The sequence below is a fragment of the Vulpes vulpes genome, chromosome 2, assembly GCF_048418805.1.
Source record: "Vulpes vulpes isolate BD-2025 chromosome 2, VulVul3, whole genome shotgun sequence".
NCBI lineage: Eukaryota > Metazoa > Chordata > Mammalia > Carnivora > Canidae > Vulpes > Vulpes vulpes.
This window is the reverse complement of record NC_132781.1, coordinates 51,546,135-51,574,114: the sequence shown is the minus strand read 5'-3', so window position 1 is coordinate 51,574,114 and position 27,980 is coordinate 51,546,135. Positions and strand designations below refer to the sequence as shown.

Genomic DNA, 27,980 nt, shown 5'->3' with positions numbered 1-27,980 from the left:
CGTTTTCAGACCAACAGCTGCCACTATTAGTGAGCAAATCGGCAAGACTTCTGCACAGTGGCACAGTCAGGTGACCCAACCAGAAGTGCAAGGCAACCAGCTGCACCCAGAGGCCCCTGCTATCCCTGCAGTCTGTGAGGTGACCTGTCGAGAGGAATGGCAGGAGTTTCCGGCCTCCCTGGGGAGTGCAGAGGAGTACTTACTGTGCACAGAAGGATGCCTGTTTCACAATGGGAGAATTCTTGAAACACTGCTGTTCTTTCCTACAAAAAGAAGGAAAAACACAGCCTTACAACTCTGAGGTCAGTCCCAAAAGAGTGGGCTTAGGTTCCCCTAACTCCCCCATGCCTTGCTGCTAGAATAATTTTTAGGCACTGAGAGCCTTTATCAAAGAAGAGGAAGAAGCAGATTCTTCACATCTTTTCACCAGACCCTGTCCTTACAGGACTAGGCTTTCTCAGACTGTAACAAAGTAATGGAGTTTTGGGGGCAGCACATCTTACAAAGGCAGGCCCAGAGGGGCATACACTTCAGGAACAGCCAAGACCAGGAGCAGGTAAGGCCAAAGTCCACAGATTACTGCACTCCAGGTTCCCAACTCCGAATTTATTCTAAACATGTTTTTCTACAGGTAGTCTAGAGGCATGAAGAACAGCCACCGTTCTTACAGGGCAACTTTTTAAAAAGTGAATTTTAAAGAAAACACAAAAATTATAAAAACCATGTATTTTAACTGTGGAAAATTATTTATTTTTAAGTCATAGGAAGAAAACCAAATTGTCCCACCACTCAAAAGCAAATCACCATTAGCAATCCCTTCTGGGCACATGACCCAACATGTGGGTTCTTAAACAGAATATGAACATCCTTCCATGCCAATAAATCTCCAAAATAACATCATCTCTCGTGACTACACAGTGTTCAGCCCATTCAAGGCTCCGTTACCAGCGTTTGTCTCCAGTTGTCTGCTGTTATACCCAGTGCTGTGATAAACACCTTTAGAGATTATTTGTGGTATATGTGTTTCACTATTATTCCCTTGGGGTAAAACCCTGAAGGCAGTCTCACTGCATCACAACATGTGTCCACTTAAAAGCCTCAATGTAGGTTGAGTCATAGCACAGGAGCAGTTCAGATTTGGCATGTCTCTCTGTCAGCCAATAGGAAAAGGAATACAACCAAACCACTAAAAGTCTGGAAAAAAGAAAAAAGTGATGTCTCTCTGTGTGCTGGCACAGCCACCATGCCACTGGGGTGTAGCTCATTTTGATCCTTTGCATCCATCTATTTTGTCACATGGCTAGAATGCACTTAGTCCAGTGGGTAATGACAACCAACACGCACAGAATGCTGCCATGTCCCACACAGCTTCTTGTACTCTACATGCCTGGACTTCACCTAACCCGTGTGACAACCCCACAAGCAGTATTATCACCACCCCCATTTCCAGAAAGAGAAGCTGAGCTTGGAAAGGTAAGGTCACTTCTTGCCCAAGAGACACGCATGCAGCAAAAGGATGGACTGGTACCCGGACCCAGAGAGCCATGTTCCAGATCTGGCACCCAGGTACCTGCTACATTTGCCCAGAGTGCTGCACAGTCTTTAGAAGGGCCGTGTTTAACAGTTCCATTGGAGAGTGATAATTAGAAAAGTTCAGAAAAGCCTGTGAGACATCCTGTGGACTGGACGTAAAATACTCAGATGTGGTGTAAGGAAAAAACTGCCAAACCCAGAGTATTCCTCACAGTGATCAGGCAGGCAACTTCTTCAAACAGCAACTTCTCCCTAATGCTCACAGTCAGGGCCACGTAACCACCAGGGAGACCACACTAAGGTCACATGGAGCAGCGGCCAGGCAGATTCTTTTAGCTTAGTGTGGGACGAGATGGCTCATAGAACGAAATATAGAGATACCACCTCCTATTTCTACCCATCTCATGAAAAGGCCATGAAGGCTAAATATTTAATAAACAGAGTAACACAAGGGGTACACTAACCATTCCAGAAAGAGTGAGAACAGCAGTAATAACGGCACCTACATCCACAGAGCATGCAGGAACCATATCCTATACTGAGCACATATTCTGCGTTAACCCAGTGCATCATCACACCAACCCTGTAAAGTAAGTACTAGGATCACCTCCATTTTAGAGATGTGCTAACTGGGGCACAGAGAGGTGTCATGCTCTTCTGAGGTCCTACAGCCAGTAAAGGTGGAGGCAAGGACAGGAGCACACAGCTGTGAGTGCCCTGCTAGGACCACTGCCCTCCCAATGTGAGCCAAATGGTTTGAAAGATTTTTACTACAAAGCCTTCTGCATAACCTCTTCAAATTCTTAGATCCTCCTGAGTCCATCCCCAGCTCCCTTGTCATCCTCATGGCCACCTGCAGAATGCCTCAGGTAAAGAAGACCAAGAGGATGAGGAGCAAACACTGTAAGTGGCATTAAATTGTGAAATCAACAAACTCAATTGAATCAGGGACCCTGAAGTTAAAAAAGCAAGGATTTATAAAATGCATGAAGCCTGGACCACTCAGGAAATTCAATCCAGTCTTGTGGTAAATAGGAAGCTGTGTCCTTGAGTGACCTTGAGCAAGTTCCCTTTTCTGAGGCTCCACACCCTTAATTATTAAAACGACAAAAGTGAGCACAAGAAGCGTGCTGGACCAGATTGACTTTAACATCTCCTTCAGCTCTAAAGATGTGTTTTCAAGCCGGTTCAAGTCTTGCTCTGATTCCTGGTTGTCTCTCCTTCTGCCTGTCTCCTGGCGGCGCTTGGTCACCTCCTCCTTAGACAAGATGGCTCCCCCACACAGAGCCCACACGTTCCTCTTCCACGCCAGCGGGCTCCCTTCAGTGTGCTCTCCGCTGACTCCCTACAGGGAACGAGGACCATGCAGCTCAGAACCTAAAATCAGGGAGACACTATTCTCCTCTTCCTGAACAACAGATTACTCAGAGCTGAGACCCTGAAGCCCCTCTCCCAACCAAGGTGTTAAGAGTGAAAGCGCTGTATCTTGTTGACAATGACAGCAGTCGCGCTCAGCAGTACCATATGGGATCCACAATTTAGCTCCATTAATGCTCTTAATTTGAAGACATCAAGCCCTAATTACACACTGGGTACTAAAAAGGCAAAACCCTTCCCTGGTGCCAGCTACTTAGTGGTACTCTGTTGCCTTAACAGCTGGTTGAGGTAGATTCAGGCCAAGACAGGCCTGTGAGCTCTCTCAGGTGGAAGAGGGCAGCTCTTGGAGCAAGAGCACACAGGAACAACAGACGCCCTTGCCCACACCAACACAGTCGAGGTGTCCGCTTCCAGGCCCAGCAGGTCGCCTGCCTAAGGCTCATCCCTGCCTCACCCAGGGGAGCCTGAGAGGGAATGCAATGCTGGCCCTGGAAGACATATTCATGTTCCTCGGACGTGGGTGTGCTCCTGGGTCCACCCCTGGGGACAGTGTGGTGCTCACCTCCTGTGCCATGTTGCCGTGCAGTCGCAGGAATTTTAATTGTGTGGAGGCAGATGGTGGCCGTCCTGACGCCAGGGTCCCTGAGCAGCTCGGCAGGGTCTGGAGGAAGAGGTGGTAGTGGAACTCCACCAGCTCACAACTTGAGAAAAAAACAAGCATCTTCTGGTCTTTTTCAAACTACATAGGTACAAAAGGGGAAAGAATGACCACACATTTTTATAAGATCAGGTGAGGCCAAGATGAGGATTTCTCTAAAATCTAGTCAAGCCGGCCCCAATTTGGCCACACAGGTGACAGACAGCTCTGAATTATTTTATAAAAATAACCCTAATACAATATGCTACAAAGAGGAGATGAAAGGAAAATGACAGAGCTGTAACTTCCACTGGCTTTCCTGAATCTTAGATAAACAAATATGCCGTAGACTAAGGCTGTGCACCACTGTTCCTGTCACCCATCCAGGGCTTGCCACACACATACCCCTGCCCAGCTAGGACCACAAATGTGGCAGATGTGAAGCTTCACCCTCCTGCCTCTGAATGCCCCCATCTCCTACCTACTAGGAAAAATTATTACATGGTCCAGGAAATAATAAATGCTGGGATTGTAAAAACCATGAGCACAGGGCCCTCTGTCTGGCCACGTTTGGCAGGTCTCTGCCACCTGTGACACTCCTGGTTCTCAGGCCCAGAAGAGGACATGGACAGACTTCCTATCAAATGTGACAGTGATCGCTGACCTCTGGTTCTATACCACAACCCTGGAATTGCTGACTCCTAAGGTCTGCATTTGCAAACATTGAGGAGTTGGGAAACTTCCCTGTGTGTGTGAGGGTCTCTCAGTTCGTTGCTATCAATGCCTGACACACCCACAAAAAAAACCAGGATCTTCTTCCCTTAACTGGGCCAGGCCTTAGTGCAGTCCCACCTTGCACTTCTGTAGGATGAAGGCTGCCAGGGTGACAAGTCTCAGTTTGCTGGGAACCAATGTCACATGCTGATCGAGACTCTCAGGAATTGCAAAGCTGTCCAGCTCACCACAAGCTGGAAGAGGGGAGGCCTCAGGAACCGTTCTGCCCTTTAGGTCAGACTGCCCATGGTGTTCGTCCAGGACAGAAATCCTGACTGGATTGAGCAAGCTGATACCAGCGAGCCATGTCACACCTTGAAGCAAAAGTGAAAAAAGTAAAACAGGTAACAGGTACAAGATGTGAAACTTATCTTGTATAGGCACCACACCCCCACCACCACCCACCACACATCCAGGCTTAGGAAGAGGCTCCCTATGGGCAACACCAGGGCCACAATGGCCTGCCCTCAGGTCAGTCTGGTGTGGGAAGCCGACTCATTCCACACAAGTGTTTCTTAGCTCTAACCCAGGGAAGACCACTGAAAGGAACACTAACAGCCATCTGCTCCCCAGACGGAAGGGTTCTACAGTTTTATCTATCGATGAAAGGGCGTCATGGGATTCTTTCACAGGGCTTTATAGGTTTATAAGCCTTCTCAGAACCTTTATTGTATTGACACGCACTAGGAATTTCTAAGAGAAGGAGGAAATATGAGGCATCCCCCAAACTTCTGAGCACAGCATGATGGATTATCTCTTAAAATTAATGTCACTTAGGATATACATTTTGAGAACTGGGATGTGCACACTGCCAGAGGGCCAGTAAAATGGGTAACCCAGACCTGAGAACACGAAAGCTGGGTTATGCTAGGTGGGTGACTCTGCTGGCAGCCACTGCCAAGCCTTGGTGCGCCCAACTATGAAGGAAAGCTCAGAATGTCTATCCTATAGCATGGAAAGATAGAAATGAACTTAAAGAAGTCTCTGCTTAAGGGTCAGTGCTCTTTAGCAGAAAGGTAGCCTGATAACACCGACAAACGGGAGTCAGCGTTTTCTCTTCCTCTTGCCCTGCCACGAGCAGCTCTGCATCTGCTCCGCCCTCCCCTCCCATGCCCCAGGGAGCACAGCAGAGCCTGACAAGACTAAAGAAGGAGGCTGGGGGTGCAGGACAGGAGTCTGAAAAGGCAGTGCTTCAGGGACACCTCCCTCTTCACCCTCTGCACCCTGCACTGAGAACCTCCGGACAAATGATGCGTGTTATGTCCACATCCTTCCTCCTGGTTGAACAAAGAGCATTCCTTTTCAATTCACCTTCTGTGAGTGTTGCTGACAGCAAGACATTCTGTCGTTTCTGGCACTCGGCGTTGAGAGCATTGAGTATCACAGTGATATCCTTTTCAAAACCCAAATCCAAGATTCTGTGGTTTCAAAAGAGGGAAATTTTACTCTGCATCCAAAGTAAAGACTGCAATGAGGACAGAAGAAATAGCTCTTTTCTCCTACTTTTCATGCTTCTGGGTGAGGCTCACCTGTCTGCTTCATCCAAAATCAGCCACCGTATTCGACAAAAATGAATGTTCTTCGTGGATTTTATATGATCCACTAGTCGCCCAGGAGTCGAGATAAGGATATTTATTCCTTTGCGGAGTCTGTTTAAAATTATGTATCATAAAGTAAATCAAATGGAGCTGTATCAATAGCAAACACAAGAAACAGGCATGGGAGACAGATTCATGCATGTCTAGCACCGATGTGCACAGCTTGAAGCCATGACAAACACGATGACAAATGGATATACATATATCTGAGTTTCCATTTTCCTCCAAAGTTTCTCTCATATAGAATGTAATTATTAAGATCCAAAATTCTATTAAATTCATATAACCTTAAATTTGAAAAGAATCTGTACTATATAATCCAATGCCCTTTATCTGATCCGTGGATCCTCTCTTTCTAGAACATTTCAGATAGATGGTTATCTAGCCTGTTCCTGAAAGTTTCTGTGCCAGGAAACCTCCAACCTAAACGAGTTATTCCACAGCTATGTGATCTAATGGCTAGAATGTTTTCTTATATGGAATACTTTCTCTGTAAGCTCCGTACAATGGGGGACCAGCTTTGTCCCATAGACTAAAGAGAATAAATCTAAGTTTTTGCTTCCAAGCATCCTTTATCCCATATTTCCACAGCAATAAAATCTTCCAATTTTTAGCTGAGTATATTTTCCAGCCTCTCTTGAAGTTAAGTATGGTTGTATGCCTATGTTCAAGGATGGGATAGAAGGATAAAGGGAATATGCAAAAACCACAAGTATCTTTGGAGGGAGGACGTACAATTATCTTTGTTCATACTGGCAGGAACAAGATGTAATGGCTGGAGCTCTAGCAAGTCTCTAAGACTATGGAGTACCCTTAAAAATGGAAACTTGATACAAAAAGATAAAAGGGACCTAGATCTGGACACCAGAGCACCACAACCAACCCGCAATGGGCTACCATCAGGCTTCTCAAATGTGAAAGAAAAATAAAATTGCCACATGTTTGTGCCACTGCTGTTTGTTGTTATTTATAACTGAATCAAATCTAACCAATACCTTTAGGTTTCAAGTTTAACATTTATTCAATTACAAACTGCATACATACACACACATGACTGGGTGTTACTACTGAACGTTAAGATTTAATATAATAGAAATGTTTCAGAAAGAATATACAATTTGGGATTTACCTGTTGCAACATTTTCTCCTGACTTCCATTACCACTTCCAAAACAGAATTAGGAATCAGTGTTTTGGATATAAAAGCAAAGCGTAAAGCATCATGTAAGTTTATGATCTTGTTTTCATAGAGCCAAGCAAGACCCTAAACTCCCAATGTACACATAAAAGAGTCGCCGAGGGGGATGGACACCAAACAAGGCAGACTAGGGGAATGGAGGGGGGGGGGGGATGGAACTTAAGAGGATAGTGTGCATCACTACCAACCACATCAGGAGGGAACCCCTTGTAGGTATTTCTTAAGACAGCCCCGTCCACAGGTGACAGCTCCCTGCTGCCTCAAGCTCTCCCTATGCTCTGGGACTAGGAAGCACAGTTTGAGACAAGGCTCTCCCCAGGTTTAGAAGGAACAAGTCTCACTGAGTAGGAAGGCAGAACAGACAGATCCAAATAGCAACAGACAAGAAACAAAGCCCCCATACCTGGCCTTTTCTGACTTCCTCTTCTCTCCTCCCATCAACACTCCGGGCACAATCCAGGTAAAGGGCTACGGAAATCCATCAGATGTGAATTAATGCAAAGCCCCCTTTACTGAAGACACAGAAACTGACTCCAAATTCTTTCTCCTTAGAGAAGCTAGGAGGGAAGACCCAGGCTTCTCATTTGTAGGAGGTATGACTGTGCAGGCACAATTCCTAGGCATCACTCTTGTCATGGTTACTAGCAGCAGTCACTTAAATTACAGCTCTATAATGAGCTTCCAGAATTGCGAGAGAAATGGGAGCTTTATTTTATTTTATTTTATTTTATTTTATTTTAAAGATTTTATTTATTTATTCATGAGAGACACAGGGAGAGAGGCATAGACATAGACACAGAGAAGAGAAGCAGGCTCCATGCAAGGAGCCCAATGTGGGACTCAATACCGGCATCCAGGATCATGCCCTGAGCTGAAGGCAGACACTCAACCGCTGAGCCACCCAGGTGTCCCCAAATGGGAGCTTTCTAAATGATTTCTGTAGCTTCTCTACCTCTCCCCATGAAGCCTGAGTTGAAAACACATTCCTTCTTTTTCCTTTCTGGGTACGATAAAACCTAAGCACGAACCCTCCTTACTCCCCATCCCTGACAAAAGAAAGGACAGATCAGTTCTCCATCTAATTTGGTAGGCTGGCAGGCTATGGCTCTGCAGCCCACTCTCTCTTCTTTCTTAAGCCCTATGTGCAGCCTTCCTGTAGCTTTCCAAGTGATCACTTTGTGGTCGTCCCTCTGAATCTCCACATGTGGCTTGGTAAGGACCACAGTGAACAAACTACAGGACTGTATGCACAGGAAACACTAGTCACCTAAGCTAAAAACTGGCAGTTAGTAAAGTTTAAATGAGTAAAATCCTACAAGTTATACCTGAGTACAGCAGAGACACCCAGAGAATTGAGAAAAACTGAAATAATTCCTTGCTTTTTGAAAACAAAAATAAGACTGGTAGACTTCTCTTTTCTTAAAAAGTCAGGGGGAAAAGAGACAAAACTGAACCCATGGCTTACCTTACCTTAAGCAGTTTCTGGACGGTGTCAAAGCTTTGCAAAGCCAGCTGTGAAGAGTGAAAAGTTACAGATAATGAACCAGGCTGTTTTCCACTCTTCCCCGGCAACCTTTTAAAAACTGTTAGACAATGTAGTGATTAGGATTCCAACTCAGACCTTAGGGTAAGATTTAAGAAAAACAAAACGTGATACACAGAATCTACTCAGAATAATATGCCTTGTTCTTATACTTCTGGAATCTGTCAGTTTAGAGACTGTGGACCGAGATACCACGTCCACTCCTTGGACATATACAAAAATAGTGTCTTGTGCTCCCTCTGCTGGCTCAAATTCCCAGAGTGCCACACAGAGAAGTACAAGTCTACAGTGCACACGGATGGAGAAGCAAAACAGCATCACCCTGAATGTGCCTCCCTTTAGGAAGGTAGAGAATAGAATATGCAGGAAGGAGTAACTTGGAATAGCAGTCAATAGGTGACCTTCTGGGCACATTGCTTTACAGGTGGTATAAGGTATCCTTGGAATATGCAAAATAGAGCACCGAGAGATGGTCACTCCCCAAGTTTATTAAAGGAACAAAATCCAACAAGCCCAATGGAAACCAGAGGAACTGAAAATTAATGTAGGTTATAACCATTAACAACCATCAAGAAGCCTCAACATAATCCCTTTATCCAAGAATATATATGATATATATAACTATATATATATATAGTTTCCACATGCTTAGTATTCATGATGCATCCTAGGGAAGTAGCAAGTTGCTGCTGTAAAAATTTAAATAGCTTCATGCCTGCTCCTTTACAGGACTGAGCTGAGATAGGGCACTGCAGGCTATATAACAGGCTAAGTAGAAACCTCCATCTCCATGATCAATTCTCTGCAAGGAAGTGATTAGTATTTGATATGGGAAACAGATACCCTAATCTAAACTTGACTCTGTAGGCAAATAAAATAGATCAGATAGAAGAGATCTCCACCAAGAAAGAAGAAAAATGTCAAGAAGCTTAACTCTGAAGAACAAGTAAAATTTTTGGTATACTAGCCTCTTTTTTAAAAAAGTTTATTTTAAGGCCGACTGCTCTAATTTTTAATTAAGTTGTAATACAAACCCAAAAAAGTAGATGTAATTAATTCCTTTCAATAGTGCAGAAATTTATAGTATCGTTAGTTTTAGACAATAGGGAATGCTTTTCCACACTTAGCTTATGATTTTCAAAGAGTACTTGATTTTTCTTCTTGATGGTAGTCAAAAGGATGGCCCCAGGCAAAGGTAAGAGAGCAGCAGGGAGAAAAAACGGTAAAATCCACTTTTAAATTCCAAAGGATCTCACTTCCAAAAGGAAGTGCCTGTTTAAAATTCATCCAGAAAGTGAGAATGCTTACCTCTCTCGTTGGCACTAGTACCAGGGCATAGGGGCCTTCACTGCGCTATTGACACAGAAGGAAAGAAATGCCATGAGTGGGTGAACGAAGGTCACAGGACTCCAGGTGGACAGATCATGAGGGTGGCCACTTGCACACATCAGCAGCAGTATCATTAAGAAAGGGACTATGATGCCCACTACCCTTATTATTATGCAACCTGTTCTAAAGGTTCTGGCCCATGCAATCAGACAAGAGAAAGAAATATGTATAAATCTGGAAAGTAGGATATAAATCTGTCATAATTAGCAGATGATATTTTACCCTAAAAACAAAACAAAACAAAAAAACTTAAAAGAATCAACTGAAAATCTACTAAAAAAAGGACAACTCAGGTAGCTGAATGCAAAATTAATATCCACAAATCTACAGCTTCCAACACAAAGAAGTTACAAAACACTATAGGGGGGAGGGAAAACAAAAATCACACCAGAGCAGCAACAACAAGAAGCTTGACAAAAAAAATGTATAAAATCTATATGACAGTTTAAAACACTCCTGAGGAGCATAAAATAAAATTTGAATAAATGGGAAAATGTATCCTATTCTTTGATAAGATGGCTCCATATGACAAATAAGCTAAGTCAACCTGCAAATGTAATACAAATCTAACAAAATTGCCACAAATAGGCATGTATGCATATATATGAAATATATAAAATCAGACAAGCTTATTTCAAAGTTCCTATGAAAAATAAATGTGTAAGAATAACCAAAATATATCTGGAAAACAGCAGATGTTAAAACAATTAAGACTACCATAATTTTAGCAAATTGATACTGGCATATGAATTGAAATTACAACAGCAAATAGTCTACACCAGAATAAAATATACACAGAAATGCAGTAAATAAGGTGCATTCTACATCAATAGGGAAATGATAAATTATTCAGACTTCAAGAACAAAGTCAGAAAAGTTAGAATTAAGCTCCCCTTTTTACAAATGACATAAAACTCAAAAACTATAAAAGAAAACACTAATAAATCCTATTACATAAAAATTTTTGACTTCAGAATGGGAAAATAATACCTAAACAAAATCAAGTATTAAATGACACAATGAGGAGAAAACACACTATACATAAGAGAAAGGGTCAATGTCCTTAGTTTACAAAGGTCTGTGATTCAATTAAAAAATAAAGAAAAAAGACCACAACAACTGAAGTAGAAAAATGGAGAAAGGACATAAGTAGCTAATTTATGGAAACAAGAATTCAAAATATGGCTTTAACAAATATGAAGAGATGCTCAACTCTACTGTTAAATGAGCAAACGTAAAATAGCTGGTAGTGTCACGAGGGTGCAGGTGAGCAGGGAGGGGCTCCTGTGTGTCCCTACTGCTGGGAGAGCACTATGGTTTTACCCATTTGAAGTTCAACTGAGGTGTTTATCTACCAAATAAACATGCCAGTTTTCCTTACAGGAATTTCCCTAACAGATATACCTGTAAGTGTGCATAAAAAAGTAAAATTATTTTACAGACCTTAAAGTATGTACAATAATAGCCTTCTTTATAGCAAAATATTAACATAATATAAATTCTACCAATGAGGGACTGATGAGGTAACCTGTGGTAGTGACAGGCGTTGGGATACTAGATAGCCATTAAAAAAGCAAGGCAGGGACGCCTGGGTGGCTCAGTGGTTGAGCGTCTGCCTTTGGCCTAGGGCATGATCCTGGGGTCCTGGGATCGAGTCCCACATCAGGCTCTCTGCATGGAGCCTGCTTCTCTCTCTGCCTGTGTCTCTGCCTCTCTTTCTGTGATTCTCATGAATAAGTAAATAAAATTTATTAAAATAAATAAAAGCAAGGCAGATTGGGCAGGGTACCGCTAAGAAACTATCCCAAAACATACTAAGTGAACAAAAGCAAGGTACGAAACATCATGCATAGCAAACCACCACTTATGTATCAAACCAAACACAACAGAAAAAAACACACACAGAAGCTCCAACTGAAAGGGGAAAGGAACTCTGTGTGCTCACACTTGCTCTCTCTGCAGAGACTAGCCCTGGGAGGGCCACCAGGGTGGGTCCGACGGCCTTGCACCCAGAGAGAGCTGGACCATGTAGGGGAGAGGGAAGTATAAGAACTACTTTCCACCATGTACTGTTTGGTAGTCTTTTAACTTTTTTAAACATGTAAATTATCTCTAAAAAGGATCAATGCAGATAAGAGAAAACCAAAAGGAACCTAACAAAGGCCTCAAAGTCAGTGGCATCTTGAATCTCCAAAGTGCTCACAGACACTTAGGAATTAATCAAAACAATGTTAATTTAGAACCTAGGTGCAGAGTTAAAGCAGATTTGATTGCAAGCATGGTTTTCATGTTTTGCATAGGAAACATTTACCCACTAAGGAGAAAAGGATTTGGGATTCAAACTAGAGCTGTCTGTACTCGACATCAAGTCTGGGAGGCTATGCTGAAGCCCGGGTGAGGAACGGTAAACATGTTAGTACAACGGTATCAACGTGCCAGTGTGACGTTAGGAGATTCTGACATTTCAAAAGGTGTTACTACACAGAGAAGAAGAAAGAAAAATCAATTCCTCGCAGGGCAGAAGTGAGTAAAGAAGGATGGATGTGTTGTTAAAAAAAATCAGAGCCCAAATAACTGAAAGAGTGAAAACCCAGAACAGCAATCCATTCTCATTCCATCACCAAAGTAATTTACGACTCTGCTGGGTGCCATGAGTTTGCTGCTCCCTCCAGATAGGTTTTTTACAGGTCAAATCATTTTACAATGAATTCCAAGGGTCTATACTGAATATTATTTGAAATAAGTGAATTAAATTTGGCCAGAGAAAACTCTTTTTACAGAATATTTCGATCTTCAATAAAATGAGTTGTTATTGATGTTAAAACATATGGAATAAATAAAAACAATGGCATGGCTGGTGAACGTTTCTATGTATAAGCAAATCAAATCATTGCCGTTCAGACCAGCCACATGCCCAGGTTGTCGACAGTGAGAGCTAACACTTCATGAGCAAGTACTATCAAGAGGAGCTGGACACCAGCTCTCTGCCCTCCACATGCATTAGCTCAGGAGCCTCATGGAAACCCTGGGAGACAGGCATTGCTATTGGCCCTGCACCACAGGTGAAGCCACAGAGGGATGAAATGGTTTGCCTGAAGATACACTCAGACCCAGGCTTTGAGCAGAGCTGCCCACCACATGGTCTCCCTTATGGACATAATTTAATCTCTCCTGTCCTCAGGTCACCAACCTATGAAATGAGACACTTGGGTTGGAACTACAGGACCCAGGCTAGCTCAAATATTCCCTAATTCTCCAACCTTATAAAAAACCCACCGCTAGCAAGAAACTCTCCTAGAATTTATAAATGGATGAGACTTTACCACATTATTGCAATACTTGGCCTCTCTTCTTCTCTAGCAAGATATCAGTAATGATGCTAAGTCCTCCATATGAATTATCTCACTGAAAAGTGCCCGATGGGAAGAAAAAAATCAGTCACTTGTAGGAAATAAATTCCTCATTTATCCACCTCAGAGGAAAGCAGTATTAATAGTTTCTTTCTTGTTTTTTTATGCACACAAAGTATTATTTATGAAATCAGATCATACTGCACATACTGCTTTGTACCCTGCCTTTCTTTAACATGTAAGAACATTTAAAATTCACAAAGAGTAATTGAAAAAAAAATGCCACTTTTAATGTCTATGTAAGGTTCCATCACTTGGATGTTGCATAGGATTTATTGATTTTAAATTATTTAAATAAAGTTTAAGTAAAACTTAAACACTCATTTTGAAATAAATTTAGGCTTACAAAAAAATTACACAAATAGTACAAAGAACTAATCTCTCATACCCTTCTTCCAGCTTCCTTATGTGGTATCAATTCTCAAAATCCCAGTACAATGATCAAAACCAGGAAATCAGCACTAATGTGATGAATTAATCTGCAGTCCATATTCTGACTTCACTAACTGACCTATCAACATCCTTTCCCCAGACCAGGATCCAGTTCAGTACCACATGGTGTATTTAGCTGTCATGCCTTGTCTCTTTTAACTTGGGGTAGTTCTTCAGCATTTCTGTTTTTGGTGAAATACTTTGGAACAGTAATGGCCAGTTACTTTGTAGAAGGTCTCTAGATTTGCGTTTGTCTGATGTTTGCTTATGATTAAATTCAGGTTACACATTTTAGGCAGGAAAACCACAGAAGTGGCTGTGTCGTCTGGGCACCTATCTGGAGGTACAGGAGGCTGCCACGTCCTGGCACTGGTGATGCCCACACCTGGGTATGGTGATGAGATGGGTAAGGTAAATAACCCATTTTTCATCAGATTTCCACCCACTCATTTCAGCATCTGTGATGATTCTTGTGTCAAACAGTATTACTAAGGCACTTGCCAAATGGTGATGTTCTACTTCCATCACCTCTATGTTTATCCACTGGAATTCTGTGAGGAAGGCCTCTCCTTCTCCCATTTGTTTATATATTTATTCAATAATTCATTTCTATCAGTTTGTACTCATGGATATTTGTTTTAGCCTATGGGCTGTAATCCAATGCTATCACTACTTATTTGTCACTGAGTATCAGGTAGGCTGGATACATGCCTAATTCTATATGTCCAAACTGAGGGCAAAAGTAACTGATTTGCTCTTCTCATCTGCCTTGTACCAACCTCTCTTTCTATTTCAGATCCCACCATGTCCTCTCCACTGAGGACAACCAGGACATATTTGTAGGACTCTGGGCTGGGTTTTGAGATGATGCCTGTGCCTCTGGAGCAGGGCAGTTAACTTGCCTCCTATGGGACCCAGGGAACCCAATTTTGGTCCCTTTGGCCCAAGCACTAACTGTATTTCCCAACTGAAGACAAGTATTCCACCACTGCTCCTCAAGCCTCCATTTCTTTCTGTAAACTTAGGGTAACAGTAATACCTGTAAGTCACCAGGGTCAGGGGTGGGGTTTAAGATTCAAGAAGATAACATGGGCAAAGAATGCAGCACAACATATCACACAAGGAACATTTATTTTACCAATGTTCCCTATTAGACCTGCCATGATGATTACAAAATATATTCTATTCTATTCTGGGCACTGTCCTCAGATGCAGTGTGTTTCTGTAATAAGTGAATTAAAAAAAAAGAAAATAATGCTAAATGAAAACAGACTCTTTAGGTCCCCATATTATTGCTTTGGTTCAGTTCAACGTTACTAATGCACTATGAGCAATAACAGAAAAACGCTATACTCACCTGTATTTTCGGTTTCATTGCTTGGAGAGACTGGACCACAGGGATGCAGTAGGCAAGGGTTTTACCTTTTAAAAAAGTATAAAAACAATGAAAATCACAGACCCTACAGATGTAGGAAAAACAAAGACAGTAAAGAAAAGGGGCTTTGCTATCTTTGGGGTAGCACTAAACTCTGGCAACAGGAAAAGTTCAAGTCTTACATCCAAGAGAGGTGAAAACAGAATTTGCCCATCTGCCACAACTCCCAATTTTGTTTATAAATACAGTACTTCCCCCAAAATCTGCAGCCTCAGCTCCTTTGTCCAACTAACAAGGGAGATAATGACATATTTCCCAAGTTACACAAAAGCTCAACTTGAGGACTATGCCTCAAAGACAGAAAACTCCTTTAAAGTCATCCTTAACTGCACAGATGAGCTTCACAGACAAGTGAATGACCTGGATGGTGCTGATATGCTTAGGAGCCAGTCTGAACCCTGTGCCAGACTCTAAAGACTGTGGAGAAACCAAGGACAGCAAAAGCTTTGGGTTTCCACCCACTTGAATGGTGGCTGAGCTGGGGAGGGGGGTGGGAAGAGTAGTGAATAGCCAACCTATCATTCTGGGCACAAGAGGGTCAGAAGAACAAGTCTACAGACAATTGGAACATGTAATATCTGTGTTCCATATTGGAGCAAAACAACTGGTATCCAATCAGTGTGTGCTCATGTTAGAACTGGGCTTCAGTATCTGAAGAAAATATTCATCCCCCCACTGGAGTGATGAAGGCAGCGCGGGCCACCCACAGTGGAACTGGGCAGAGCCCTGACAGAGGCTCGGAAGAGTGACAGTGGAACCCAACCACCTCCTGATTATTTCTGATCACAGCACCATCAACCACCCCCTTCCTTTCCCTAGGGAAACAAAGCTCTAATCAAGAGCAGACATGGCCTTCCTCCCTCCCCCCAAAAGACAAAGCCGCCACCAGACAGACACCTTACTATAGAACCGACTATGTGAATGGGGCCCAGATATCAGGGGATAAGGGGCAGAAGTGATGATGACTGACCTGAGCCTGTCTGCGATCTCACCAGAGCATCTCTGCCTTCCAGCAATGCAGGAATACTTTGCTTCTGAACACTTGGGCCACCCAAAAGAAAGAACACATGCTGATCTACAATATTTTACTCTCTCATGTTTATAGGCAGAGAGGCAGGATACGTAAATCACAACCACCCCCATGCTTTGCTTTGTCTGCCAACTGCTACCTTCGAAGTTACCTAAATGTTTAAACAAAGGTGCTGAGAAACTTTTGATAACTGGAAAGATAAAACCACAGTCCAATTTCTGGAACTCAGCTGAAAATACTGAGGCAAGCCAGGGACTGGCTGCTCCAGCAAACTGATTAAAAAGAAAAATGGCACAGGCATGATGACCAGCTGGAGCGACCACGAACGCCTATCACACATCTCCCTGCCTTCTGTGGCAGACAGTGTGACACAGTAAGACGTGACGGACAGATTCCCATGCACAGGGAGGCTCATGAGCCATCCAGATAGCTGGGGCTGCTTCCCAGTCTCCAGAAAACCAAGGTGTGACTATTATACACACACTAAGACATGTGTCCACATGTGTATCTAAAAACAAACAACAACAAAGGGCACAGAATTCATTTACATTTGGTTGATGAAACTGAACAAAGCAATTGGTATGGGACTCCTCATTTTATTCTTTAATACTCTTATTCATTTGTACATGTAAGTGAAACACAATGATTAGTAAAATGTAAAGCATACATAGTCACTAAAAGGAAGTTCATCTCTAGCCTACACCTTTTTACTATTCTATTTTCCAAAAGTTATCACTATTAAATGTTCAAAATAATTTTTTTCTTTATCCCATTCTATTTGACCAAATATTTACTCTCTTTTTGCTCTAATTCTTACTACTAAAAAATGACGTGGTAAATTCTATATCGTGGACATATTATTTTCAGGGAAGCATGGACAGCAGCAGGATCACATGCAGATCACATCTTTTGGACCAATTCAGAGCTGAGAACAGCAGTAGATGGGGGTTCAGTCTCCCCATTTAACCAGTAGGGAAACCGAGTGGTTAAGTGTGTCAAGCCCTCAATAGGCAACAATCTGGCAGTGTTCTCTAACAACAAGACACAAATTTGCTCTGTGCTCCACAAATAATTCAGATTTCACTGATTATGCCCATTCAAGTCTTAAGAAAAGCAAGACTGGTCTGGAACCCTTACCTGGTCATACTAGTCATGTTTAAAACCGTATTTATTGTAGAAATCTAAAAGAAAACACACACATAAAACATTTTTAACTACCAAATTTTTGGCATATCTTTAATGCAAATGAGGATGCAAAGTAGCCGAAGAGACTGGGATTAAACGGATGACCATGTTCAAGTCAAGTTCTTCCAACCAGTGTTACCTGGGGATGGTTCTGCCCATCCCTGCCCCCCACATGTGGCAATGTCCGGAAAAATTTTTGTTGTTATAAGTGGGGCAGGGGACATCACTGGCATCAAGTGAATAGAGACATGGAGTGCTGCTGCACATCCTTACCATGCACAGGATGGTGCCCATGACAAAGAGTTATCCATTCCCAAATGTCCACAGCATGAACCTGCTCAATATCTCCATTCAAACCCGCAGATAAAAAAACAGGTTATGTAAGTCACCCTAAAGGAGTAAGCTGTGGCCACAGGAGCAAAGGAAATCCAGACTCCCTAAAAGTTAATGCATTTCTCTCTTCTTACTCACAAATAAGAGCGAAAATTTCATTTACAGCCCCCCCCCCAAAAAAACAACAAAAACCACCAAGAAACCATCTATTTGTAGAAAATGTAAGTTAAAATAGCCTCATCTTCCTTCAATTCTCTGTTAACAACAGCCTACCCTTGCTATAAAGATGCCAGCTTAGTTACCTCTCCTATGGTTACTGTGACCCCTGCTACCTAGATCAGCCTCATGTCCCATCTACCCACTAATGAGGAGCTGGTCCTGGAGTCTAATAATTGGAGTCCCAGGCCTAATTTGAATTAGGTAAGTGTTTAGTTCTTTAAAAAGGTGATGGGAATAGAGGTAAAGACAGCAAACAGTAACCTGAGCTCATTGGGACTGTCCTAGAAGAGCATCTTATCAATCTGACTTCGTTCGGGTAACTTGGAGCAGAAATAACCATTCTTTGACTTTTCTTCCTAGAACTGTCATTTCACAGACATTCCAAATGAATAACCACACTGAAAAAACCAACTGCACAAGACACTGAGAGATACTTACTAAATGTGGGTGGAGGTCCAGTTCATGAAAAGCATCTGAAGTAAACACCTTTTCTTGTACCTGCTTTACTACAGGTCTGCAAGTGATGAACAAAACCCAGGCATCAGTTCCAATCAACACAGAAAAGGACAGAACACACTTAACTCCTCTTATTCCTGAAGCACACCTGCACCCGAACATACCTGTGGAGCTCTGGAATTTCAGGATTGTTTTTAAATAATGATGAAGTCCTAATGCACAATTTCTGTTCTCGGTTTCCATTAGTCACACCAACCAAAGATTTCTTCGGAGAAAACGTTTTCTGTGCCTTCCCCTTAAAAGTCCTTTGTGTTTCTTTAGCAGCAGCTTTCCTGGCTGGGAGAAATGATGCCTCATTCCTCCGTTTCGCTGGGGGAGCCTCACTGGATGTTTGGTGTTTTCTTTTGGTGGCCTCTGCTTGCTGCGTTGTTCCCAAAAGGCAAGAGCAACAAGAGATGCATTAGTCCATGAAAACAGACCTCAGAGTGAAGCCTGACTGCCCACAGAATTGCATCTCTCCCTGCAGAGATCATTATGCCCCATATGTCAAGCAACAGTTTAGGGTCTGCAATCAGATTCTTTGACTCAGCTTTTTTTTTTTTTTTTCCCAAAAAGAAAAATTCAAAATGAAACAGAACACAAAAATCTTCAGCTTATTCATCCACTAGACCTCACCATCCATCTTAAACCATCAAATCAACCAAGAGGAAAGTGAAGATCAAGAAGGAAGAATCTGGGCTGATTATGAACAAATGGGAGTCCCTTTTAAGGGAAGAGAGAACTCACCTTGTGAAATGTGCATGCTAAGTCAATCCTTATCCCTAGATGTCCATCTACACAAAAAGGACAGGGGAGGGGGCAGTGCATCCTCTCTCCACCAACAAAGCCTGTTGGTGACTAGACATGGGAGGCTGCATCCCAGCCCATGCCCAGGAAGCGGAAACCTTCATTACTGCTCTACCCCAGAGTGCTTGGATCGCTGTCATCCTCCCCCCTCACGCTGCTCCCCCAGATTCAGATGGCTTGGAGACGATTCCTACTTGCCGTTTTCATTCCAAATGAGAATTCTGCTCCATCCATCACTTCTACCACAATTATTTCCAACTCTCCTTGCCTTTCAGTTCCCCCATCTGATTGCTGATTACAGGCCACAACATTTAGTATTTTCTTGCCTGTTGCTTATTTCTGTAACATGAATGTAGCTACATGTGCGATGTCCAAACTTCTAGGAGAAGAAACATCCAATTTTCTTTGGCCTACTCTTCCAATTTACACATGAATAAAAAACATCCTATGAATAGACAGGGCTTATTATTAGGGCATTTTGGTTTCTCTTGGTATGTTATTTTCACCTTAGTTTGAAATGATGAATTCCATTTACACATCAGCTTGTTTTGGCCATGACTGTCAGCTTCAGGCTAACCTAACAATAACAATAGTTGTTTGTTCCTGGCATCTACAGGACTCCTGTATCTAACTAATTCAATAAATACAACTTTGAGGGCAGCCCAGGTGGCTCAGCGGTTTAGCGCCGCCTTCAGCCGAGGGTGTGATCCTGGAGACCCGGGATCAAGTCCCACGTCAGGCTCCCTGCATGGAGTCTGCTTCTCACTCTGCCTGTGTTTCTGCTTCTCTCTCTCTCTCTCTCTGTTTGTGTCTTTCATGAATAAATGGGTGAAATCTTAAAAAAAAATTTTTGGAAAAAAATACAACTTCGAGTATTTACTATTAATAAAGTATTAATATACTCTATTTTACAAATCTATTTTTACAAAGTCTCAAGTTTCTGAATGTTCAGATTAAAGAAAGAGGTTAGGCAAAGTTCCAGGTCTACCGAATCATTTGCAAGGCAGAAGGAAATGTACTAACATTCCTTGATTTTCAGAACTATAGGCTCTCAGAGAATAAAACGGCCTAAAGGCCACTCCTGCCATGCACAGACTTCCTATAACAGGCTCCCTGACAAGTGGCCTTGCAGTACGCCTTGCCTACACACCTCCCCTTATTGCTCTCCACCTCTCCAGACATACCAAATCCTAGGGGTTAGAAAACTATTCCTGACACTCAGACAAGATTCGCCACCTTGATTATCTATCTGCTAGTCTGAGGTCTGCTATCTGCAGCAACACAAAACAAGCTTACTTTCTCTTGTACATCACATTCCTTCACACATCCTCTAACTTTTTGTTTCTTCTTTGGACTAAATGGCCCAAACAAGACACGAACTTTCAATCCTTTGTCATTCCAGTCAGCTTTTATTCCCATGTCAACTGTTCTCTAAAAGAAAGTGTTCAGATTTATAAATAGTATTTCATAGGCTTTCTACTGCTCTTAGGCTAAAATAAAAAATCTGTAACATGACTTACAAAACCTTCTAGAGGCTGGCCTCTGCCCATCTCACCAGCATCAGCTGTCCTGGTCTTCCTTAATTCCTAGAATGTATCATGCTCCTTCCCTCCTCAGGGCCTTTGCACATGCTACTGCCATACCTATGTCTGCAACCCCTCTTTTGGCTGACTAACTCAAACTCCTCCTTCAGATCTAGGCTTACAGGGTCCTCAGAAGAACTTTTCCTGACGTCTTCTCTCCACCTAGTCAGGCCAGGTACTTTGGCTCTTCTGGCACTCTTTTTTCTTTGCTGTAGCACTCACTACAACTACAAGCATAAAATGTAATTTGTTACATGGTGTCAGTCCTCCCCATTAGACTGTGAACTCTATGAGAAAACGGACAAGTCTGTCCTGTGTGGCACTGCATCCCCTGTATGGGCTCAATTCTGGCCAAAGTCAGTGTTCAATAAATGCTTGTAAGATGAATGATACAGAATGAAATTATCCCTTTCCATAACAAGGACAAACAAGGACACTACTCCACTACTTTTTAGCTTTTCTGCCCCAGCATCCACAACACGTTCATTTAAAAAACTGGCCATTAAAAACAAACAAACAAAACAAAACAAAACAACCCCAAAAAACAAAAAAACTAACCACTTAGTAGCTTGGTTCTGAAAATGCAAGGCTAGAAAATTAGCCAAGCCCTTGAGGAACTCATAGGTTTGTGGAAGAGACAAAAGTATAAAACCACAAACCCAAACCTATATTTGTACTCAGAAGAAGTAAGTCACAAAGAATTATGATAGCACAAGATAAGATGTCTACCATGGCCTACAGGTAGGGTAATGGAGGCCAGGAAACAGAAATGCTTCATGAGGTAGCATCTAACCAAAGAGGGACAAGGACCCAAATCTACTAAAAAATCAGCTCTACGTTAAGCAAATCACCTCCCTCTGAGTCTCTGCTCCTACCTGTAAAATGAGGGGGTCCTGGCAGATGACCTCTAGGGCTCATTTAGCCTTAAAAGTCTAAATGCTACATCTCTGATATTAAAAAAAATATACTGTCCCCCAGGCAATACGCTAAGTATGTATGTGAATTATTTAATGTATCAATATAGGTAACGGAATCATCCCATTTTAAGATGAGAACACTGAGATAGAGATACAAAGTAATTTGTCCTAAGATCGAGGCTTTGCTCAGGCACCGATTCCAAAGCCAGGGTTGGTGATGATTATGCTATGACACTATTTATTAACTGATTCCTGTTTGGTTGGAAAAACATCATGTGTAGCCTGATCCTTCTGTTTGCTTTCTAGAAGAGTATACACCGAAATGTTAACCAGAGTCACCTCTGAGTATGGCAATTATAAGTTTTCCATTATCATACTTCCCCTGTTTCCAGTAATAAATTTGTATTACTCGAGTAATCAAAAACATTCTTTTAGACAGAAAACACTGCATAGTGTTAGGTATAGCCGTCACTTGAATTGTCAAGGCCTTTCCAAATTCAGCATATTAGCTACCCATCCCAAATTCAGGCCACTGGTGAATCTGACTGGCACACCTGTAATTCTCATTCAAGACAAAAAACGCGGACAAGGGCGCCGCAGACACTTGTCATCACCTTATTAGTGCATATCCTTGACACCGCGGTTCAAGAGATCATAAATCCAGACACTGTTTTTATCCCTTCAATTCACTCAACAAGGTGTTAGCAGCGCTTCTTCTGTTACTGGGCGCCTCTATGGCGCAAGCACCCCACTGACCTCTGGACACAGCAATGCTGTTGCTCAGAACGGAACCGATTCAACTTCACTTACCATGGGCATTTATTAAGTGCTTCTACCGGCCGCAAAGTAGATAGAGTTTCTTTGTATATAATTTCATTTACTCCTCGTGATAACTCTTAGGCGAAGCAGAAACTGCTGCTCTCACTTTACAGACTGGAAAAGTGAGGTTCAGAGAGGCGGAGCAACTTCCCCAGGTTCACAAGCCAGCACGCTGCAAGCCGGGCACCTCACCCCAGCTCCGTCCTACTGCAAAGCCCACGCTCCCGCGGGCTCTTCAGTGTTTCCCCTTCCTCCTCCCAGGAAGCACCGACCCCACCGGCTACTCCCAAACCTCTAAATCCCAAAGCTTGATCATCACTGAAAAAATCACCAAAGAGAATCCGTGTGCGACCTCGAGGAACGTCGGCTTCCACCTCTGGCCGCGGACCCGTCAACGGAGTCACCTGTTGCTCCTGGACGCGAGGTGGTGCGACCTCCGGCGCCCGCGCTCACTCGGCCCTACCGCAGCTTCCTCCCTGCGCCCCGCCCCCCCCCCAGCAGAGCGGTCAAGCAGCCCGGACGCCGGTTTTCAGAGCCGGCTCGGTTGAAACGGAAGGCACCTGTGGCGTCCCCGGTGAGCGCTTCCCCGGCGGGCGCTCGGTGTGGCCTCCCTCCCCCGGCACGTGGCTGAGGACCTCGGCCGTTTCCGCACGCTCCTGGGGGGCGCCCTGCTCCCCGGCCCCGTTCCTCACCCAGACGCCGCTCAGGTGAGACCCCGTGGCTGAGCGGCCCTCGGAGGTGCGGCCGGCAATGCCCGGGCGGGGATCGTGCTCCCCTCCCCTCCCCCCCCTCCCGAGCCCAGCCGAGCCCAGCCCAGCCCAGCCCGGGGGCCCTCCATCCCGGCCTGCGGGCGCTCCCGGCGCCGACACGTGCCGCCCGGACGTCCCCAGAGGCCGCCAGACAGCCCTCGGCGCCCCAACTCCGTCGGCGGTCCGAGCCCTACCCGGAGGCGAGGCGGCAGCTCGCGGCGTGCGGCGGGCCCGGCCCCGGGCGCGGCCGGCTCGGAAGCGGCGGCGGAACTCAGCCTTCCCGCCGGCGCCCGGCGGGGCCCCACGAGCGTCCTGGGGGCGGCGGCCGGAGACTCGCGGACGTGGACCGACAGCCGGCCCGCGGCAGCCATGGCGCACGGCGAGGCGCGGACGCAGGCCCCCGCGGGCGCCCCCGGCCCTGCCCCCCGCCCTGCCCCGGCCCTGCCCCCGGCCCGCCCCCGCCCTGCCCCGGCCGGCGGCGAGGCTCGCACCCACGTGGGCGGCGCGCGAGGACCCCGCGCAGCTGCCCCGCCGGCTCCTGCGGCCGCGCCCCTTCCGGCCCCCGAAGGGCCCACGGGCCGCGGCGCCCGCTCGGCCTGGCGTCCGTCGCGGTCCGGCCCGCGGCGGGCGATGCCCCAGGACACCCGGCCCTGGGGTTCATGCTAGACGGGTTCTCTGAGAAAGCAGGGGCCGTGTGCCTCCGGGCCAGCCTTTCCTTCCTGGGCCGCCCGGCTACCGCTCCCTCGGCACCAGTTCCCCGGGAGGCGTCCACAGGGGCCCGGGGCGTGGCGGCCCGGAGACGGGGCCCTGCGGGACGGCCGCTGCCCCCGGCCCACCTCGGCCGGGCCCAGGCGCTGCTCCGTCCGGCCCGCGGAGGCGGCGCGCTTTCTGGACAGGCAGCGCCTCGGCCACCTGGCAGGGCTGGGTCGCCTAGCAACGGCGGGGTCCTTCCTGGCTCGGCGGCGCTCCGGGCCTGAGGGGAGAAAGCCGCGGCGGAGGGCGCTGGGGGCCGGCGGCGGCGGCTGCGGCGGCGCAAGAGGCGGCAGCGGGACGGCGGCGCGGTGTTGGCGCGCCCCGGCATCCCGCCTCTGCACCCGAGGGGAAATGAGCTCGGCCGACAAGGCCCGGGTGGGGCCCGCGGCCGACGGGCCCGCGCCGCCCGAGGAGGACGAGGGCGAGGGGGGCGGCGAGGCGGGCGGGAAGGGGCCGGCGGCAGAGGCGGCCCCCGGGCCCAGCGCGGCGTTCCGCTTCCTGGTGACGCGGCGGGAGCCGGCCGTGAAGCTGCAGTACGCAGTGAGCGGCTTGGAGCCGCTGGCCTGGTCGGAGGACCACCGCGTGTCGGTGTCCACGGCCCGCAGCATCGCTGTGCTGGAGCTCATCTGCGACGTGCACAACCCGGGCCAGGACCTGGTTATCCACCGCACGTCGGTGCCCGCCCCTCTCAACAGCTGCCTCCTCAAAGTAAGTCACCCCCGGGGCCCCCGCCCTAGGGTCTCCTCTTGCCCCTTCCCGCAGCGGCGTTACCCGGCCCCCGCGCCTATTCCGGGGCTTCCCCTCGTCGGCCCAGAGCTTGGGGCTGAGCGGCCGGGGTCGCCGTATTTTGGGGAGAAAACAAAAGCGTGGCAGCCGCTTGCGCCCGGTGTTCCAGATCGCCCTCCCCCTTGCGATGCGCACAGGTATCCCGGGAGCTCCGGTCGCAGCCAGGTCCTTCCTGCGCCCCGGCGCCTGCCCCACTGCTGGCGCGGAGGACTCTCCGCGGTGCTTTCTGAGACTCCACCCCCTTTGACCCAACCCCAGACCTTGCCTCCACAGTTGCTCCTATTGTCTGGAATCGACTCCCGAGGCCCTTGTCTGGCTTTGTTTACTGTGACGTGCCCTCCTCCCGTGCCTCTTCTGCTTTGGAGAAGAAAATTTGGTCCTTTTCATTGCCTTAGCTTTCGTAGCGACTTTATTGTACGAATGTTCCATCTCCCCTTGAGCAGCTTGAGTACTCTAGTTTTTTGTTTTTGTTTTTAACAGCAGAAAATCTTTGGGATGGGGAATGAAAAGTAAAGACTCTGGCAATAAAGGCAATTCTTAAACTTCAAGGCCTTTGTGTAGGGCTTTCGGCTTCGTAAAAACTAAGTTTGCTTTCAGAACTTTAGGGTTCCTAGTTTGACTATTTTAATGTCACTACTTTCAAATTTATTTTTTTTCCCCCAAATAATAAGTCATATTGTTCGTTGGTGGGTTTAAAAGTATGGAAACTTCCCCAGTTTCCCTTATAAGTCTTTATAAGTACACACATATGTCTTTAGTACACATGTATGTGATCTGTGAAAACTGGGCATTCTGTATATTCACTCATTCAGCAGGCATTCGAATAGCAGCACCATGTATCAGGTAGGTGCTGATCTAGGTTCTGGAAATAAAGCAGTGTATGAAACCAAGTCCTTGCCTTCATGGAGCTTATGTTCTTTGGCACATTATGAGTGAGAAGGACCATCATATCATTTAGCGATAAGCAGGGTAGAGGTATGTATCTGTGCCCAGAAAATGCGTTTATGTGAAGATGAAAGGTTTGTAAACTCTTTCTTTGCACTGCCGTTTTAAATATGAATCATTAGCTGTGGGTAGGGTTCAGAGCGCCCATGCCACTTTTTTTTTTTTTAAGCACAAGAGTTTTATTTTTATTTTTTTAAAATACAGCATCTTTGTTTTCTGTAACTTTTTTTTTTTTAATTTTTTTTATTTACTTATGATAGTCACAGAGAGAGAGAGAGAGAGAGAGAGAGGCAGAGACCTAGGCAGAGCGAGAAGCAGGCTCCATGCACCAGGAGCCTGATGTGGGACCCGATCCCGGGTCTCCAGGATCGCGCCCTGGGCTAAAGGCAGGCGCCAAACCACTGCGCCACCCAGGGGTCCCTGTTTTCTGTAACTTTTTTAAAAATTTTTTTAAAGATTTTATTTATTTATTCATAGACACAGAGAGAGAGGCAGAGACACAGGCAGAGGGAGAAGCAGGCTCCATGCAGGGAACCCGATGTGGGACTCAATCCCGGGTCTCCAGGATCTCACCCCAGGCTGCAGGCAGCGCCAAACCGCTGCACCACTGGGGCTGCCCAAGCATGAGAATTTTAAACAATTGAGTTAAATCACTGGTAGACTGATATGATTAAACCCCGTGAGATCTTCTTGAGAAGATACGAACAAATTGGTTCTACCTATAAATAAATTGGTTCAGGTAGACAGATATTGGTAATACTGTGAAATTGAGAAACCAGGAGGGAGGCAGAAGAAAGGGGCTTTATTTTATTTTATTTTTTTTTTTTTTTAAGAAAGGGGCTTTAAAAGGTATATCCTTACTATTTCTAAGAATGTTCATGTGCACATGAACTAGAGGAAGCTTTGAGTGTGTGTGTCCAACATGGTCCAGATTTAATACTTTAGCAAAGAGAATTTTTTTAAGGGGGTGAGGGATAGGAGGAGCAGAGGAAGAGGGAGATTCTTAAGCAGGCCTCATGTCCAGCGCAGAGACCATCTCCTGGCTCAGTCTCACAACCCTGAGGTCATGACCTGAGCTGAAATTGAGAGTCGGGATGCTTAACCGACTGAGCCACCCAGGTGCCCCCAGCAGAGAGAATGTAAAGAATCCAAGGAATAGTGAGGGGAGGCTCTTATATCAAGTGTTATCTGGTGTTGAATCTGAAGGAGATCTGAAAGAACATAGGATTTGGTTCATAAGAGGAGCAGAGGAAAGTGGCATCCACGTAGCAGGAATGAGGTGTCCATCTTATTCACAAACATAGTTAAGTCATGGACATACTTTATTGTTTGGGTAAGTAATGGTGGATCTAGAGAGAGAAAGTGAGGTGAGGTCAATTTGGGAACTTCAAAGGTCAGTCTGAAGAAGTTGGCTTCAATCTAAGAAGCCCAAAGGTACTGTAATAGTTTCATAAGAATGGATTGGCCTGGGATGGTTCAGGAATATGAGTCTGGCGGGCCTAGGAGTAATTTAACGATTGTTGAGGTCAGTTTAAAATAGAGGGTATGAGATTGGGCTTTGGCTCAAAATAGCAAGATAGGCCTGTCTGTAGGAAGGGGATGATAAAATCTGTGTTGTTTCAACTTTTTTTTTTTCTTCCCTTCTGAGAGAATGTGTGTGTCCAAAGGGTGGGAGGGGCGGACAGAGAGAGAATCCTAAGCAGGCTCCACACCCAGTATGGAGCCTGACCTGGGGCTTGATCTCATGACCCTGACCTGAGCCCAAATCAAGAGTCTGATACTTAACCAGCTGATCCACCCAGGGCCCCTAGACATCTTGGAAGATTAAATACAAATACATACATGTACGTATGTGTATATACGGTGGATTATACGGTGTTATTATGTGTATATACGGTGATGGATTTGTATACATGTATATATGCACAATCAGTAAGGTTCCTGGCATGCTGTAAATACTGAGTGGTAAATGCAGTCCTACAAGTATGAAGGAATAAGGGTCTGGATTAGTACTAGAGCTGTGGATATGAAGAT

At 45.3% G+C, this 27,980-nt stretch overlaps 1 protein-coding gene across 3 annotated transcripts in view; it reads right to left on the bottom strand.

Moving 5' to 3' along the window:
• The window catches only part of DDX31 (DEAD-box helicase 31), a 69,674-nt gene extending 44,752 nt beyond the window's left edge, over positions 1-24,922 (bottom strand). Inside the window, exons 1-14 of one of the 3 annotated variants that reach the window (XR_011999797.1) lie at positions 24,299-24,922; positions 18,713-18,969; positions 18,531-18,606; positions 17,493-17,536; positions 16,296-16,366; positions 15,248-15,312; positions 9,968-10,012; positions 8,587-8,628; positions 7,520-7,584; positions 5,851-5,970; positions 5,633-5,739; positions 4,400-4,635; positions 3,473-3,649; positions 204-2,878 (exon numbers count right to left, since the gene is read on the bottom strand). Coding sequence is in view for 2 of the 3 variants with exons in the window: in XM_072748283.1 (XP_072604384.1) it covers positions 204-263; positions 3,473-3,649; positions 4,400-4,635; positions 5,633-5,739; positions 5,851-5,970; positions 7,520-7,584; positions 8,587-8,628; positions 9,968-10,012; positions 15,248-15,312; positions 16,296-16,366; positions 17,493-17,536; positions 18,531-18,606; positions 18,713-18,969; positions 24,299-24,841 (1,908 nt within the window). In the remaining variant the exon portion in view is untranslated. Of the gene's footprint in view, positions 1-203; positions 2,879-3,472; positions 3,650-4,399; positions 4,636-5,632; positions 5,740-5,850; positions 5,971-7,519; positions 7,585-8,586; positions 8,629-9,967; positions 10,013-15,247; positions 15,313-16,295; positions 16,367-17,492; positions 17,537-18,530; positions 18,607-18,712; positions 18,970-23,656; positions 24,123-24,298 lie in introns of those variants that run through there. The other 2 variants (XM_072748283.1, XM_072748284.1) reach the window with 2 other exon arrangements.
• Positions 24,923-27,980: the final 3,058 nt, after the last annotated feature.